The following is a 17,526-nucleotide window of genomic DNA, read 5'->3' as shown; positions in this document are numbered from 1 at the left end:
AAACTGAAAGAGATAGAGAGAGACAGAGACACAGAGAGAGATTTTCAATATAGTGTCATGGTTAAGGTTAGAGCAATTTGTCTAGAAGTTTATGTTTATGGAGAGGTGAAACTAATTGTAAAAGTACTTACAGTACTTGATTTTTCCAGAATGCAATGAAGTAAGGATGGAGAAAGTATAGAGGGAATCAGCCCCTGGATCTTAAAAGGTTACTCTTGTACTGTTTCTACTTGTTTTCCTCCCTCCATTGGCCTTCTCTAGTATCTCCCACAAGCTCAGCACAGGGGGAGTCATGTAGTAAGGATTCTATAGATGCTTTATGAATAATTTCTTCCAGATGACTGTACACCACCATGTTTGGTTAATTATAAGAAATCAGATTAATGGGGCACTTGAAGGATTGCAAAGTAATTTCCTTACATTATCATTATGAGGGAGATGAGGGCAAATGTTAAACTCTGCAATTTATAGATGAGGAGCTGTGGGAGTTGGAACTATGTGTCTGAGAAGAGTTTCAGAATCTAAGACTAGCCTTTATCCATCTCATGGTAATGAGGATAATGAAGGATAAGATGAAATCAGGTTTGTTTTGCTTAGCTCCTCAACGTAGGTGATGCTTTAGGCATGTTGTAGGTCACAGTACAGGGTTCTGAACCCAATAAGGATGAGTGGCTCCTACATACTCTGTGTGGTGGCTCATACCTACAATATTTGCTACTAGAAGGAGGCTGAACCTGTTGGATCAACTGAGTTCAGGAGTTCAAAAGTGTGATAGGGCTAAAGTCAATTGAGTGGATTCAGGAGATCCAGCAACAATAAGGTGAGCCCTTAAAGGAATGGGGAAACCAGGCTTCCTAACATGGGTAAATTGGCCCAGAAGAAAAATGAAGTGGTAGAAAGAACATTATCCACATCCTGTGACAAGGAAATCACTTTAAAAGACTGATATATATTAATTTTAAGGTCTCCAAGGAATTCAGCTATGTAATTCCTTAATGAAAACTCAAGTCAGCAGTCAACCTTTTATGGAGTTTAATTACAAACAGGAGGAAGAAAGGTATTAGAGAGAGAGAGAAGGAGAGAGAGAGAGAGAGAGAGAGAGAGAGAGAGAGAGAGAGAGAGAGAGAGAGAGAGAGAGAGAGAGAGAAGGAGAGAGAGAGAGAGAGAGAGTCAGAGAGTCAGAGAGAGAGAGAGAGAGAGAGAGAGAGAGAGAGAGAGAGAGAGAGAGAGAGAGAGAGAGAGAGAGAGAGAGAGAGAAGGGAATAGGGCTTAAATACCCCCTCTGTTTAGGCTGGGCCAAAAGGCCCTAGCCCTTAGATAGCTGAGGCAAAGAAAAGAGATCAGTCCCTATCACTCACGTGACCAAAATGAAGAAACAGTCTCAGGGGCCTCCACCTCCAGCTTCCTTCAGAGCAAGCTTCTCAGAGCACAACCTCTCAGAGCAAAACCTCTCCAACCAACCCCTAGTCCTCAGACCCCGCTATCTTTAAGGAAACCATCCAAGTTCCCTCCCCTCAGTTCTCACATCTACCAATCACTGTCCATGTCTTCCCTGTGCCAATGGTGGCTCTAGCTTAACCCAGGACCACCCAGAGGTCTGTGGCTTTGCACATGTCTGTTGAAGGTCATATTCTCAAATAATTAAATTTTGATCTATGCTGCAGCCCTTCCTAAATCCTGTTAGGACTGAGTAGGGTGGAGATTGTATCAATTCTAAAATCAATTATGACTCAAAGAACTTCCTGTTCTATGCTTAAGCATAGGTCAAAGCCCTTTCCATTGTTTAGCAAAAGGTTTCTATCCTAAAGTAATCTTAAGAAGGGAGGAGAATGACCCTCCCATGCCAATGGGGTTCACATTCCAATAGACTATCAGTAGGAAATTTTTCAAGTATGAAATTTCCCAATGGTGAAATTTCCAACATTTATAAGTCTAAGAAATTTTAAGGTTTACAATCCAGAGAAAGAACTGTGGGAGTAGAAACACAGAAGAAAAACATTTGCTTGCTCACATTGTTCAATGGGAATATGACTAGGGATATAGACTCTAAATAATCACTCTATTGCAAATATTAATAATATGAAAATAGGTTATGAATAATAATACATGTAAAACCCAATAATACATTAAAAAAGTAGAATTGCTCCTTGGCTATGAGAGGGGGCAGGGAGGAAGGGAGAGAAAGAAGATGAATCATGTTACCATGGAAAATATTCTAAATTAATTAAATAAATTAAAAAAAATTTTTAAATAATAAAATATATAGTTATTTTTTGAAATATGTATGTTACAGTTCTTATTTTATTTTTAAGATTGGTTTTCATACTAATCAAATCATAATAAAGTGTCTTCTAGACTGAAAAAATGGAGTGGGTCAAAAGGTGCTGATCAGCAGTGGGGTGGGGATAAGAAGTGGCTATACTACTTGGGTGAGAAAAGGAAACCCAGTATCAAAAAGGAAAAAAAAGGGGGGAAGAAATGATCCATTCTAAGGCTTTCTTCTTACTAGGCTATTCTGTTCTGCAGTACCACCTTGATGAATGCTGCCTTTATGTCCTTATTCCTAAGACTGTAGACCACTGGGTTGAGCAGGGCAGTGAACATATTGTAGAAAAGTGAGACTTGCTTGTCTCTCTCTGAAGAGTAGTTGGAGTTGGGCCTCATATAGATATATATACCAGGTCCATAGAACAGAGTGACCACAGTGAGGTGAGAAGCACAAGTGGAAAACGCCTTAAACCTGCCTTTGGTAGACTTGATCTTGAGGATAGACATGGTGATGCGGACATAGGAGGCCAGGATTAGTGAAAGAGGGACTAACACCACGAAGATGCTTATGATGAAGTCTACTACCTCAATCAAGTGTGTGTCCATGCAGGCCAAGCTTCGGACTGAGGGGCCCTCACAGAAGTAGTGATTGACCATATTGGGGCCACAGAAGGGGAGACTCATGGTAAAGTAGGTATGGGGTAGGGAGAGGAAGAAACCACAGGTGCAAGTCCCTACCACTAACCTCACACACAAATTCCAGTCGAGGATGAGTGTGTAATGCAATGGGAAGCAGATGGCTACATAGCGATCATAAGCCATGACTACAAAGATGATGCCCTCACTGAGACCCAGGGCACCAAATACATACATCTGTAGCCAGCAACCTCCAAAGGAGATGAGCTTAGAACTGGAAAGCAGGTGCACCAACATCTGAGGCACTGTGGTGGTGACATAGCCCATGTCCAATAGGGAAAGGACACTGAGGAAAAAATACATTGGTGTGTGGAGATGGGAATCCAGAGAGATCAGGAGGATGATGAGTCCATTACCCAGGACTGAGCAGAGGTAGAGAAGGAGAAAGATGATGAAAAGGATCCTATTTGAGGTGGAGTCACTGGAGAAGCCAAGCAGGAGAAATTCACTAATGGAACTGTGGTTCGATGCTGGGAACATTGAGATAGTAGGGACCTGAAAAGGAAAAGAGAGAAGATGGTAGAGTCCAGGAAACTCAGCATTGGTCAAGGGCAGAATGGACCCAGGGCCTTCTGAGTTCTGTAGTTGAAACCCGCATATTGAAAAGTCCTTCCCTCAGAGCTTTGGTAGAATCCTAAAATCATGGATTTTACAACAGAGATATTTTAAAATGGTCTAGCTCAATCCTTCACTTCATACATGAGGTTCTCAGAAAGATTACTTGCTAAAGATTACACATCTGATCAAGAGAAGAGGAGGGAGAAGGGTTGAGGTCTCTTGTTTGCTTGTTTAATGCTATTTCAATGGTGACCCACTATTTCCTTTTGGGGCTTCCTCTAATTTTTATTTGATCTCAGAGGAAAATATCTCAGAAAGAATTTTCTAGGACTTCTACCTGAACAAGACTCTTCTCTAGACTATCTTCAACAAAAGGACATCTAGTTTTTGCTGAACTATATTTATTGGTATCCATTATTCTTTTTGGTTAGCCCTAACTTGAGGAACCTTTTCTAACTACTATTTTGAAATCTGCTCTTTAACTTCCACATACTGCCTTGAGTTCCCCACTCTGAAGCATTTCCTTATCCTGGAAATTATTCCAATCTGAATGAGGTCCAAGATTACATTATCTTTTTTGTCTGCTATCTCCCACTTTTTACTCATAATGACCTTCCAAAACCAAGACCTCCAGGTCTTTTTCCATGTGAATTATTGCTTGCCGTATTCTCTCTATCTGGTACAAAGTGTTTGTACCATATATGAATGTGGTCCCAATGATTTTCAAGTGGTGTAAGATTGCTGTTGTTTTCCCTGATAACTGCATCACCGAGAATTTCATGAACAAATAAAATTCCTAAGCATACTTCTTTTTGGGTTAAGGGGCAGGACAACATTTATCTTTTGAAGAATTCTAAGAACTTCATGCCAAATCACAGAGACTCTTAGGTTGGGAGAGATCATCTAATCCCCTCCCCACTCCATTTTGCAAGGGAATAAACTAAAGCACAAAGAAATTGAGGAATTTGCTGAAGATTACATGTGCTATAAGTAGTCTAGGATTCAAACCCATCTTTATATCTGTCTTGTGATACTCCTGCAATCAAAGCTACCCCTTCTAAGATTCATTAAAATGGAGAATAGGAACAATTCATGAAAAAACTTATTAGAGCAAGGCAGGTTTTCACTCTGTATAGTTAAAAGGACCTCCATGCTTGAGATCATGCAGCTCTCTTCTGAAACTTTAAATGCTAAAAAGTATTTCTTAATAAAATTATATCTAAGAAATGTGAGAATCAGTCAAAATACATGTGAATCCATTGAGGAAATTGGGAATATTCAGGATGCAAAGGAGAAGACTCAGAGTATCTGGGTATTTGAAGGATAATTCTTTTTGGTCACAGAGTGTGGTAATAGGTGGAAGATGGTGTTGACTGGGGAAAAAACACAGAACTATTAAGTAGTCAAAATCGCTCTTTAATCAAGGGCAAAAGGGGTTCAATGTAATAGAAGACCTTGACACAGAGCTGCATGCCACTCTGGCCTCTCTGGACACTGACCCCTGTGAGTGCCAAACATGAGAGAATAACAATTTAGAAATTTAGAAGCCCTGGGCCACCTGGATAAAGGTCTTTATCCTAGGGGAAAAAATCATTGGGACAAAAGAGATACTTAACCTCTGATGGGATTAGCTATTTCCATCCAAACTACCAGGATGTTTATTGTTAGCCTGAGACCAGTGAAGTAGGACCTTCCCTCAGGGAGAAAAATCTCCTATGACAAGGTCAAAACCTGGGGTTTCAACCTCCAAACTAAATAAACTGGGGATCACCAAATCCCTCCAAGCTGCAAGTCCACAGACCTCTATATTCCATGTTGACAATGGAAAGAGGTAAATTTAAGCCTAGATTGGTTCAGGAAAAAAAGATCTCCCTCTCCAAAAGTGAAATGGTTTCTCTCCAGAGGTAATCTCCCTATCATTGGAGTCAAAGACCATTTGTCATGCATATGGTAGTAATGATTCTTTCTCAAGTATTATTTGGGCCAGGTCCAAAATAATACTTGGATTATTATTATTATGGATGAGGTCTTTTTGAGTCCCCAAATCCTATGATTCTTAGTATGTAGAATTTGTGTGGTTGAGGGTGAGTGGAGGAGGGGAAACAGCATAAAGAAATATCCAGAGGTTTTAAGTGTGCATAACCTTATCAAGGATGACAATTTAACTTTAGTGGATAGTTTCTATAGTGGGATCATGAAAAGCTAGAGTAGACCTGACTGTGGCAGGCCTTAAATGCCATGATGAGTAGTTTAGACTTTTTTCTTTGACCCTGAAGGTGTGTCAATGAAGCTCATCCCCTCCCCTTCCTGAGTAACTTTACCTGTCTATCAAACATTCCTGACATAGCATAGTTGAGCTAGGTTTGCATCTGGGTATGTTCAGTACATCAATAAAAGTCAAGGCTTTGGGCTTCTGGGGGTGAAAATCGAGAAAGGATCGGGAGAACCAAGAAGAGAACAGAGGAGGCAGGTGAGGGGAGGAAAGAGAAAAGAGACTGGCAGGCTTGCCACCATGAGATCTGGTTACTTATAGGAATAGTTTTCTACCCTTTCCAATAAACTTTATAAATATATATCTGGGTAGAAATATTTCCAATTCTTACAGAATGGTGAACCACTTTGGTTTAAAAACAAACCTATAATTTTCTTCTAGGAGAAGTTTTGAGTCTTGGGTAAACCTTAGGTAAGATAGAAGCTGCTTCAGTTTGCTGGCCTGCCTTCATATGCGAAAGGAACCTTGGCGGAGAGAGAAAGTAGGCTGCTGTTTTTCCTGGATCAGATCACATTGGATTGGTGAGAAAAACTCCTTCCCTGCTGGCATCTCCCCCCACCACTCCCCACCCCATCCTTTTTTTTTCTTTGAGCTTGAATACAGGTGAAGGGGCCTTTTTGCCCACATGGAATCCAGCGGGTTTTAGGACCCAACAGGAACTCCTGCTCTTTTATTTTCCACAGCACACAAGGTCCTAGTGTTCCTTCTTTCAGCGTAGTGCAGTTCAGGGTAGGGGAGGGGGGTTACCCCTTGAACGGATCATGGGAGTCCTTCCAGGCTGTGGATTAGAGTTAGGGGCTCTCTGGGGCAGTAGAGAAGGGACAGGATGCTTTATGCCCAAAACAGAACTGGGGACCCAGGGAGGAAAGTGACTGCCACTTGACCCCACCCCCCATCTGACCTGATCCATTTTGGACGAAAATGGGGCAGCAGAGGACAGGGCAGGATCCCGAGTGCCCCCTGACAGTTTGACTTTCCTGTTGGCGAAAAATGCAGACTCCTGTTTCTTCCCAGCCTCTTCACTCTCCCCAGGCTCTAGATCAGCACAGCTCTGTACCTGGGAGCACATCCCATTCCAAACATGACTGAATTTTTTTAAAACAAGGGGCACTAGAACCCAAGAGGTCTTTCCCAGCCCAGTGTCTGCCTGACTTCCTCCACTTGCCACACCCACTTTGTGGCCACTGGGGCAGGGACCTGCTCAGAGACACCCTTTAAATTAATCCTGGGGGGGGGCCTTCTAGGCTGTGTGCTAGGATTAGGAGCTCCCTGCACCCCAAACCCCAACTTTGAAAATAACGCGGCCACTGCCGTGTCGGTCAGTCGGAGGGGAAACTGCATTTTTATACAATATTCTCTTTAAAATTTTCTCTCCCCCCCTTCAAACTTTAGTGCCTGCCATCTTTAGCATATCAAAAGCCACTCAAAGCTTTCCTGGAAGAGTGCCTGCCTTCTATAGCATATCTTCTTTCCTTTATCTGACTGCTTAATTAAATAGGTCTTCCCACAGGTGCCTTCCACTCTACACATGTTTATAGCGTTACCTACTGTCGAGAATTAGAACTGCAGGAAAATAAAAAGAATTTCTTTGCTACTGCTACTAGTGATCTAAAATAATGCTATTAAATTGAATACATTTAAATAAAAGGATTATTAATAGGAAATATTAATAATGTTGAATTTAAATTAAAACAAAATTCCAAAAATTTAACAAAGCCAACATTAAATCAAATTAATTACATACAACATTAAGGAATAATTTTGGAAAACAATATTATTAATAATACTATCAATAAAATAATTATTAATTTTCAATAACTATTATTAGTCATTATTATTAATTACTAATAGTTATTATTGATGATTCATACTTGTTTATGGTTCTTAATTTTTAATAAAAACAATTATAATAAATGAATATTATTAATCATGAATAACATTATCAATAATTATAATAAATTCATATGGTTATAATTATTAATAACAATTATTACACTAAATGCACATTCATTATTGATACTAGTGCTGCGCAACCTTTCATGTTCCCTTTCATTAGCCTTTTTTTAAACCTCCACTTTACTGCTTTCCACAATAACATTGAAGAACTTTGTGTCTCCATTTTTTTTTGTTTTAGAAACTTTTAATTGTTTAAGCTGAAAATTTAGCAATACTCAAAATAGTATAAATAGCTTAAATAGGACATACAGACTAGACAATATGGGAAATACTGCAACACATCACTGGAAATCGGGCACTATTCCTCCTGATTCACCTCTGCATAAATTTCTAAAATCCTGGAGTGATCCTAAATTGCCTAAGGAGAATTGGATGACAAAGAAAGAAGCTAGAAAGTTTTGTAAGGAATGTATGGACATATCTTTTACCTGGCCAAAATATGGCTCTTTTGACTTCAAGATCTTAAAAGATTTGAAGTTAGCCACTAAAAACAAAGATTCCAAAGATTATAAATACTGGTACTTATGGGCATATCATGTTCATAAATCGACCATTCCCTCCAATGAGGAAACCATTCTTTCTTTGGAACCAAAACATTGTAGCTTAACTCCTTCAGTGAAATATAGCAAGACACACTGTATCATCCCACCTGGCTTGTGAGGAGGTTTCTCCTCATACTGACCCCAACCAGGACTTGAACCCCTCAGCTCCTCTCCCTGTCAGACTTCACTCTTCCCCTACTCCTCCCATACCCTTTCTCCCCAATCTACCTTTCTACCCTAACTACCCAGTGACCACCCATCTCCTGTATCCCCACCCGTACCATCCCTACTTCAATCCTTTTCAGTACTCTCCTTCCTAACCACCTTACTGTGACCCCTCTAGACCTCACCCATCCTACTCCTCTCCACCACACACCTGGTCCCACCCCCCTCCTTTCTACCCTGCCACTAGACCCTCCCCCTTTCCTCTCCACCCCGCCCCTAGCCCTGTCCTCAATCTTTTTCTCTCTGCCTTCCTACCTGCTTACCAGCTCCATTCAACCACCCCATCCCTTTCCACTACCAGCCTCACTGCAACCCACTCCATTGAACTCCAGAACACAGGTCAAGCACACAGCAGTTGCCATAGATGATTCAAATAAAGATCTTTTCCCTCCCTACATATAACAGATGTGGAGATTTGGTAAACATTAGACATCATACACCTTTTTCTCCACAGGACATTGAGATGTTCAAAGAAAAAACACCTTCCTATGAAGCTGAGCCTTTGCTGGTAATAAATAAGTTTGAAAGCATTTTTCACACATATAATCCCACATGGCTTGATGTAGAAGATTTGCTCCAGGCCTTGCTAACAGAAAGAGAAAGGAATAAGATTCTTTCTCTTGTTAATCAGGCCCAAGGAGAGGGAACAACTCATTGGGCAACTGAAGATCCCAAATTTGACCCAAATCCAGAGCAAAATTACTTACAACTATGTCAGGCTAGGAAACATTGCTAAAAGCTATGAGAGCCTGTTCTGGTAGGCATGGTACATGAACTAAATTTGAAAATCTTAAGCAAGAAGATAATGAAAACCCTTCCCAGTTTATGGACAGACTTATTGAGCTCAATCTTGATAGAGAACAGGACCTTAGACAAATAAGACACAATTTGCAAAATACAGGTGTAAGATAGGGATTATTTTATGACTAGTTGTCTAAACTGGTCTACTACGGGCTTTGAAGACTTAAAAGAGTGTCAGTTTATGCTTTTGAGAGACATATAGAAAAGGAGGAGAATACTGATTTAGTGGAAGCATTAAGGAAGGAAATAAAGGAATTGACTGCTAAGCAGAGTGAGAAGGATAAAGAGAATGCTACTTTAGTAGAGACATTGAGGAAGGAAATAAAAGAATTAACCAAAACAGTTGGAAAGTGTGCAAGGCGAGATCATAGCTCCATTACAAGAATCCACAAAACAACCACTAACATGTTACTTTTGTGGAAGAGTGGGTAATGTAATTATGAATTGTAAGAAGAGAAATCAGGAAAATAGGAATAGAAGTTTCAGGAATAATAATATTGATAGGAGGAATAGTTATTCAAATGTGGAAAATCAAAACACACCTGTACTCAGTGTGGGAACTCCCCTCAGTATGGGGTACCCCAGAGGTGGGGACAAAGGGATTGTGCTGACTGATGGTACTTGGGAGGGGAAGGAACCTCAAAGAGTCTGGAAGTGAATTTTTAAGCATTTTGTAGACCTCATTGCCTTATTGATGTTAACTGTTGCAGTTTGTTCCCCTCCCCAGAATGAAGAATTCTCTATAACTCAATTCTAAATACAAGATGTATGTAATTTAATATTAACCACTTCATAAGCTATCAAAATTGAAATTTTCTGTTACATTGTCTTAACTTGTACCTCCCCTATGAGTATGTACTGTAGAGGAATATCATTGTAAAAGCCCATAAACAACATTTTGGGTTTGTTTGTTTGTTTGTTTTGCGTGAGTTGATTGTCACATATATGATGATGGAAGTATTCCATCACATTGGTTTCAACCTGTATACAAATTTTGGAGAATTTAATTGTCTAATGATTTAAATTGATTTTACTGGGTCTTCAGACATGTTTTTCAGATATCTGGGGGTATCCCTACCTCTGACTGAATATTAGCCTGCCTCTTGAGTTGTTTGTAACAAGAGGTAAGGGTCCATTTGTAGTTGAAGTAAAGTGAATTGGCATTGTTGTTTTTTTCCCATCTCTGCATTTGTTGAAAATGTAATGGATGACATACCTGAAGTGATTTTCACTTTTAATCCTCGGTTCCACATGAAAATGGTTGGGACATATTGGAGACATTTCTGTTATGCTGTTACAGTCTCATACCATGAGGGAGGAAGGTGCCTAAGTGGCTTAGTTAACTTGTGATATATTATAATCTCATCCAGTAGGTGGGGATGATTTTTTTCCTGTGAAGCCTTGTAGCTTCAAAATGGTTTCCTATATGTGGAATTCTTTCATCAGTAGTACAGAGGTTTTTATAGGTTTCTCTCCCACCAAATTTTGGAATTATGGTAATAATAGACTTTGTTAAAAATATCTTTGCCAAAGTTGAAAGACTGCTAAATCTGAAGAACTTGTGACAAATATTCATGTGTTCAAAGGGTTTTTTGGATGTCACATAGCAACTCATGTGAATCCTAATGGTAGTTGGTTTGTTTGCAGTTATCCTTAACTGGGCTCTTATAAGTGGCAAGATTTTTGGTACTTTTTAGAATCTGTATTAGCTGTTGTACTACTATTTCCTTAAAAGATTTTTACCTGGTGAAAAAATTATGTATGCTCACACTGTGGATCCTGGCCAAGTTAAGAGTTATATAAATTTTGTTTTTGAGTGAGCACCTTTTGTGTTGTGCCTCATTGTCACATGGAATGTGAACTATGAAATTATGATGTTTTAATTATTTTTTCTCTTTATGTTTGCAATGGGATATTTGATTTTTCTTCTTTCTTTTTTCCTAACATGGGGGTACTTGAAGTACATAAAACCGGTATTAATGTTTTTTTTTTTTACTTGAAGGATTAAGTTTACAGTATCTAGTAATATGCATACTCAAAAGCTTTTGACTATGGAAACCTGCCATTTATTGATACATGTTATGGGACTTTGTTTTATTATTATGTCTAATTCCAGGAGAAGGGGAAAAAAGAGCCAATATATAGTCCCAAGTAGCACAAGGTCAAAACAGACCAATTCCAATCCAGGGAGGATTGTTGAACTTCTATGCCAATACAAAGAGACTTGAACCTAGTGTGAGAATCAAGGTTGTGGCGCTTGACATATGTTAAGATGTAGGATTCCCTTGAACAATGCTTTGAGTCAAGTACCTCAGGTTGGCTATCATCCTAGCTCCCCCATCTCTAACAGTGAAGGTACAATAATACCAGGGGATGATTTTTCCCATTTGCTGCTGAAACAGTCCTTTCTCTCTTATACTTTGGCAATTTTCTATAGTCCTGGCTGCAAATGGGTTAAGTACTATATTGCTGCTATTGTCCTAAAGGCTTGTGGGACATATGTCACTTTAATGGGTGCTTGCTGTGATTCAAAAACCTGTTACAGTTTTGTTTTTTACTCAGAATTTTATACTCATAAGATTTTTATTTTATTTTTATCATTTCTATACTTATTTTTTATACAGAATTGAATCTTTACTCTTTTATTTTGGGATTTTTAGGGGGGTGGTTTGTTTTTATTTTGTCTTTCTTTTGACAATTGTTCCATATACCTCATAACTCAGTCATGTATCCCAGTGTGATTTTGGTATTGGTCAGCACCCTCCTTGGTTGGTCACCCCCAACAGGGGGGATTGTGTAATTATCCTAAAATGCAATATTTAAAATTTTTTGGAGAAATCAGGAGAAGAAACTTTCCAATATCCTGAATCAAGAAAACAGATCCTTTTGAAGAAGGTGCTATAAAGATGCCTGAAGAAGGCACACACTGCATCAAAAGATCCAAACTGAACTTTGGGATATAATGAACTGAATTGAAGGGGATTGAACATACTTTTTCTGAATGTAAACTTTTATGCCAAAAGGGACTTCCCCCAATTGGCATTTTGTCAATGCGTCTATCAATCAGTTTTTGTATTTTACTCCCATCTCTAAATATTGTTACTCACTCTTAGAAAAATGCAATATTGTATGTATTTTTAGCTAGAAGGTATTTAGAGTTATAAGATAGTTATATTTAAATGATTCATTGGGGAGACAGGTCTCCCAAAGGATCACATGGGGGTTTGAATCAATGAAGCTCATCCCCTCCCCTCCCTGAGTAACTTTGCCTGTCTATCAAACATTCCTGACATAGCATAGTTGTACCAGGTTTGCATCTTCATATGTTTGGTAAGTCAATAAAAGTCAAGGCTTTGGACTTCTAGGGGGGAGAATTGAGAAAGAATTGGGAGAACTGAGAAGAAAACAAACAGAGTAGGCAGGTAAGGGGGGGGAGGAGAGATGAGGCATGCAAGGGGCCACATGGTCAGGTTACTTAGGAATGATTGTCTACCCTACCAATAAACTTCATAAAATATATATCTGGGTAGAAATATTATTTCCAATTCTTACAAAGGTCTCTGATTAGATAAATGATATGCCCAGAATTGTGTCTTCATTGAACTCTTCAGTCAGTATTTGTAGGGTAAACTGCATATAGAAGAGTCTGCAGCCAAGGAGAAGAATCAGGAGGCTATTAGAGAACTCAGGTGAGAGGTGAAGAGGGCATGAAGAAGAACTTTTGGCTGTGTGGGTAAAGGGGACAATATAGATGTTTTAAAGGTAGAATCACCAGGATGTGGTAACTGATAGGTAGATAAAGAAGAAAGAATAGTCAAGAACAACAACACCATCAACAAATATTTGTATAGTGCCTCACATTTTGTAAAATACTTTATATACTTTACCAAATTGGAGATAATGTGGAAATTTTAAACCTAAGTGACTGGGAAGAAGATAGTAGTGTCAACCATAGAAAAAGAAGCCCAAAAGAAAAGGTCATTGATGGGTTGGAGAGGGAAGAAGAGGAAGAGTTTCATGTTAGACATAACTGAGCTTATGTTACTTGTTAGGCCATCAGGTAGAGAGATACAGCAGGAATCTGGAGATACTGAGAAAGGCAGTCTCTCTAGATATAAATTTGGGAGTCACAATCTCGGTCGTTTATGTCCAGAAGTGATGAAATGAAAGAGGCAGAGAGTGCCCTGAGAGAAGAGAACAAAGGATTGGATCTGGAAAATACATACATTTAGGAAAAGAACAGAGAAGAAAGAACTATACGGGTCAGAGAAAGTATGGTTAGAGAAATAGGAGAAGCAGGAAATGAATAGAAGGAATGAATAACCTTGAGGTAAGCGAACTAGATTTTTCTCCGTTAAGTAGGAGGCAATGTCAATTGCTGACTACATGATTGTAGAGGCAAAAAGGGCTTTGTTGGATTCTTTTACCAATGGAGCCAAGATGGTGGAGTAGAAGCTCTGAAACCAATCTTAAAATAATGTTTCAAAATCAATACTTGAGTGACCAAACAAATAAAGAGATGGAGTGAAGCAGCTTTCCTGCAGAAAACAACTTGGAAGATAGGCATAGAGGGGCTGGGGTGAGAAGGGATTAGAGCCAGTAGCAAAGCCTCACAGTGTATATGAAGCCTGCACAAAGGAGTTCCTGCACAAGCCACCCTGCACCTACTTCTCCATATTCTCAATCTGGGCCCAAGCCAACTTCAAGACCCTGAGGCTCTGCCCAAGCCTCAAGAAGAACACTCCACACTTACCCCTTGAAGTTCTGAGCCCTAGTGAATATTTAGTAAGGCCCCAAGTCCCAGTATAAGGTAGTCTGCAGTGCCCCTAGCCAATGTAAGGCTAAAGAGAGGCCCAGAGTCTCTGCCCAAGTCTTCAGCATTTCTCTAAATTACCAACACAGTCCAGTAGCAAGAGATAGAAATAGAAATTCCATTTAAAATAACTCCAGAAAATATAAAATATTTGGGAATCTACTTGCCAAGACAAACACAGGAATTATATGAACACAATTAAAAAACACTTTTCAAACAAAATCATATATAAACTATTACAAAAGTATTAATTGTTCAAGGTAGGCCAGGTTAATATAATAAAAATGACAATTCTACCTAAATTCATATTCACTGCCATACCAATAAAACCACCAGAAATCATTTTATAAAACTACAACCAGAAAAAAATAATAAAATTCTTGAGGAAGAGCAAAAGATAAAGAATATCAAGGGAATTAGTGGGGGAAAAATGTAAAGAAAGGTGACCTGATCTCAAATTATAGTATAAAGGAGTAATCATCAAAACAATCTGATGATGTCTAATAAATAGAATGGTAGATCAATGGAATAGATTAGATACATAATATACAGGGGTAAGGACCTTAACTATCTAATGTTTGATAAACCCAAAGATTTCAGCTTTTATAATAAGTAATCACGATTTCACAGAAAACTGCTGGGAAAACTGGAAAATAATTTGACAGAATCTAGATTTAAACCAAAATCTCATACCTTATACAAAGATAAAGGTAAAAATGAATATATGATTTTGACATAAAGGATGATGCCATCAGTAAATGAGGGGAACACAGCATATTTTACTAGTCATATCTATAGAGAAGGGAAGTATTTATGACCAAACAAGAGTAAAGAATGTTATAAGATGTAAAATGAATAATTTTGAATATGTTAAATCACTAGGTTTATGTACAAACAAAACCAATGTGATCAAGATTAGAAGGGAAACAACAAACTGGGAAATTTTTTATAATAAATTTTTCTGATAAAGATCTAAGTTAAATTTATAAGAATACACGCCATTCCCAAGTTGACAAACGGTCAAAGGATATGAACAAGTAATTTTCAAATGAAGAAATCAAAGTCATCAATACTCATGTAAAAATGTTCTAAGTCACACTTGATTAGAGAAATGTAAATCAAAACAACTCTGAACTGTTGGAGGGGATATGGCAAAATTGGGACACTAATGCATTTTTGGTGGAGTTGTGAACTGATCCAATCGTTCTGGAGGGCAATTTGGAACCATTCCCAAAAAGTAATAAAAAATACTTATCCTCTGTTGCTACCTCTGAGTTTGTAACCCATAGAGATCCAAAACAAGGGGGAAATTTCTACTTGTACAAAAGTATTTATAGCAGCCTGTTATGATTTAAAAAAATTGGAAATTGAAGGGATGTCCATCAAATGAGGAATGGCTGAACAAATTGTGATATATAATGGTGATGGAATACTATTGTGCTGTAAGAAATGATGAACAGAATGATTTCAGAAAAAAAAACTATGAAGGTCTATATGAACTAAATAAGCAGAATCAGGAAAACTTTGTACGTAGTAACAGTAATATTGAATGATCACCAACTGTGAAAGACTCATCTATTGTCAGCAATACAATGATCCAGAACAATTCTGAGGGACTTATGATAAAGAATGCTATCCACCTCCAGAGAAAGAACTGTTGGAGTCATATTTTCTTACAACAATGAACTATATGAAAGTATGCTTTATATGATAATACATGTATAGCCCAGAAAAAGAAGTCTCTGTTGATATTAGAGACACATATTTGTAGAGGACTGAGGTGAGGACCTGTATGACTTCTTCTGAAAGCATTCAGCAAATGAGACATTGAGGGGGCTGTTAAATGCAGTTGAAAGATCAGCCCTCAGACCCTATGGTAAACTAATAACCCAGAAAATAAGCTGAAAATAACCTCTACGACAACGCTAAAGACTTTTTATAGAGACAAAGAGCAAGGTGTAGATCCAGAACGGGACAGAGAAAGCAAAGGAAACCCACCCAAACTTCAAAAGAAAAATATGGATTGGACACAGATTCTGGAAGAGGTCAAAAAAGACTTCAAAAACCAATTATTAAATAAATAAAATAAAACACAAGCTTTCAAATAGAAGTGAAAGGTTAGTGAAAACAATGGTCCATTATTCCCTCATCTAAGTTCATAAATCCTCTAAATATCTCCATGAACCTGTGGACTCCAGGTAAAGGGTCCTTGGTGAAGGAATTAATGCGTAATTAGTTGGATACAGCATAAAGGGAAGGAGAAGAAATGATGAAGGGATGGAAAGTTTTGAACAGAATGGGAATGCAAAGGAGAGAGAAGTGGAAAAGATGGGGGAATGGGAAGGAAGGGGGAGAAAGGAGATGGAGAGCTTCCCTTTCTACACATTCCTCTATCTGTTGAGCAAACTCTTCCTGCCTCTCTGTCAGTTCCCCATCCCTGTCTCCCTGAAGTTCTCCAGATTTGCCCTCCTCTTCTTCCTTAGCTCTTGCCTTTTCTTCTTTCTTTCCTCCTTTCTTCTTGCTCTTTTTTATCTTCCCAGAACAATCCTCCCAGACAGAACCATTACCTCACCCTTCAAATAGATGAAATGCAAAGATCTCCAATAGATGGATCACTTGTTTCTTTGAGAAGAGGCTTGAGTAAGGGCCAGACACAGGATCTAGGCCACCAGCAAGGCAAGTAGATTCCAGGTCACTCCAAGAAGCCACTAGGCAAGCTCTGGACATCAGGGAATTCATGGGCTTGTTTCCCCACCTTTTCTTCCTCACTCACTGCCACTATGCCTGTCCTGAGGCCACTATTACTTCTTCTAGATCAGGGAACCCTTTCTGCCAAGGCAAAGAAGGTGTATAAGTGACTTCTGAGAAACACTGAAGCAGTGCCTAAGAAGAGAATCCCATAGCACCACTGGTGAGAGGAGAAGCCACATCCCCATTGGCCAGTAGACTAGGGTTTTTATGACACTATGTGATGGCCAGGTCTCCATAGAGAAATGAGAGGGAGAAGCACCAGCCTCTTCTACCCAAAACCCAGGAGGATCTTGCCTAACCCCCACCCCAGGAGATTATCTAGGAATAAGTTTCCTGGGAATTCTAATTATCAGAAGAATTTTACAAAAATGGAGAGCTAAGAAGGAGTAAAGAGAGATGGAAGAAGCTTTCTCATTATCCTGTACTCATTTGGGAAATAAGCTGGGAGGGGGAGAAAAGGAGGGAATAAACAGGTAAATCTGAGTCATTGGACTCTATTCAGATTCCCTTCTCAGTTTCTGAAGCCTTCTTCCACCCTTGTTCTTCTACCTCTCAGGAATGGCAGGGAAAGAGAAAAGGGTTTCGGGGATTGGAAGGGGGTGATGGAGAGAAAGATAGGCAGAAGAAATGATCAGGAGGGCTGG

At 39.0% G+C, this 17,526-nt stretch overlaps 1 protein-coding gene across 1 annotated transcript; it reads right to left on the bottom strand.

Moving 5' to 3' along the window:
* Positions 1-2,300: 2,300 nt before the first annotated feature.
* On the bottom strand, positions 2,301-17,199 carry LOC100032729 (olfactory receptor 2D3-like). Its single transcript, XM_001381636.5, has 2 exons — positions 16,704-17,199; positions 2,301-3,459 (listed from the first exon to the last, which is right to left on the bottom strand). Exon 2 carries the CDS (start codon positions 3,442-3,444, stop codon positions 2,506-2,508), a length of 939 nt encoding a protein of 312 aa, XP_001381673.3. The 5' UTR covers positions 3,445-3,459; positions 16,704-17,199; the 3' UTR covers positions 2,301-2,505.
* Positions 17,200-17,526: the final 327 nt, after the last annotated feature.

This window comes from Monodelphis domestica, chromosome 4 (genome assembly GCF_027887165.1).
Source record: "Monodelphis domestica isolate mMonDom1 chromosome 4, mMonDom1.pri, whole genome shotgun sequence".
NCBI lineage: Eukaryota > Metazoa > Chordata > Mammalia > Didelphimorphia > Didelphidae > Monodelphis > Monodelphis domestica.
This window is presented reverse-complemented; position numbering and strand designations above follow the sequence as displayed.

Coding starts and splice junctions, on each gene's coding strand:
- LOC100032729 (XM_001381636.5), bottom strand. CDS start 3,444: ATGTTCCCAGCATCGAACCACAGTTCCATTAGTGAATTTCTCCTGCTT.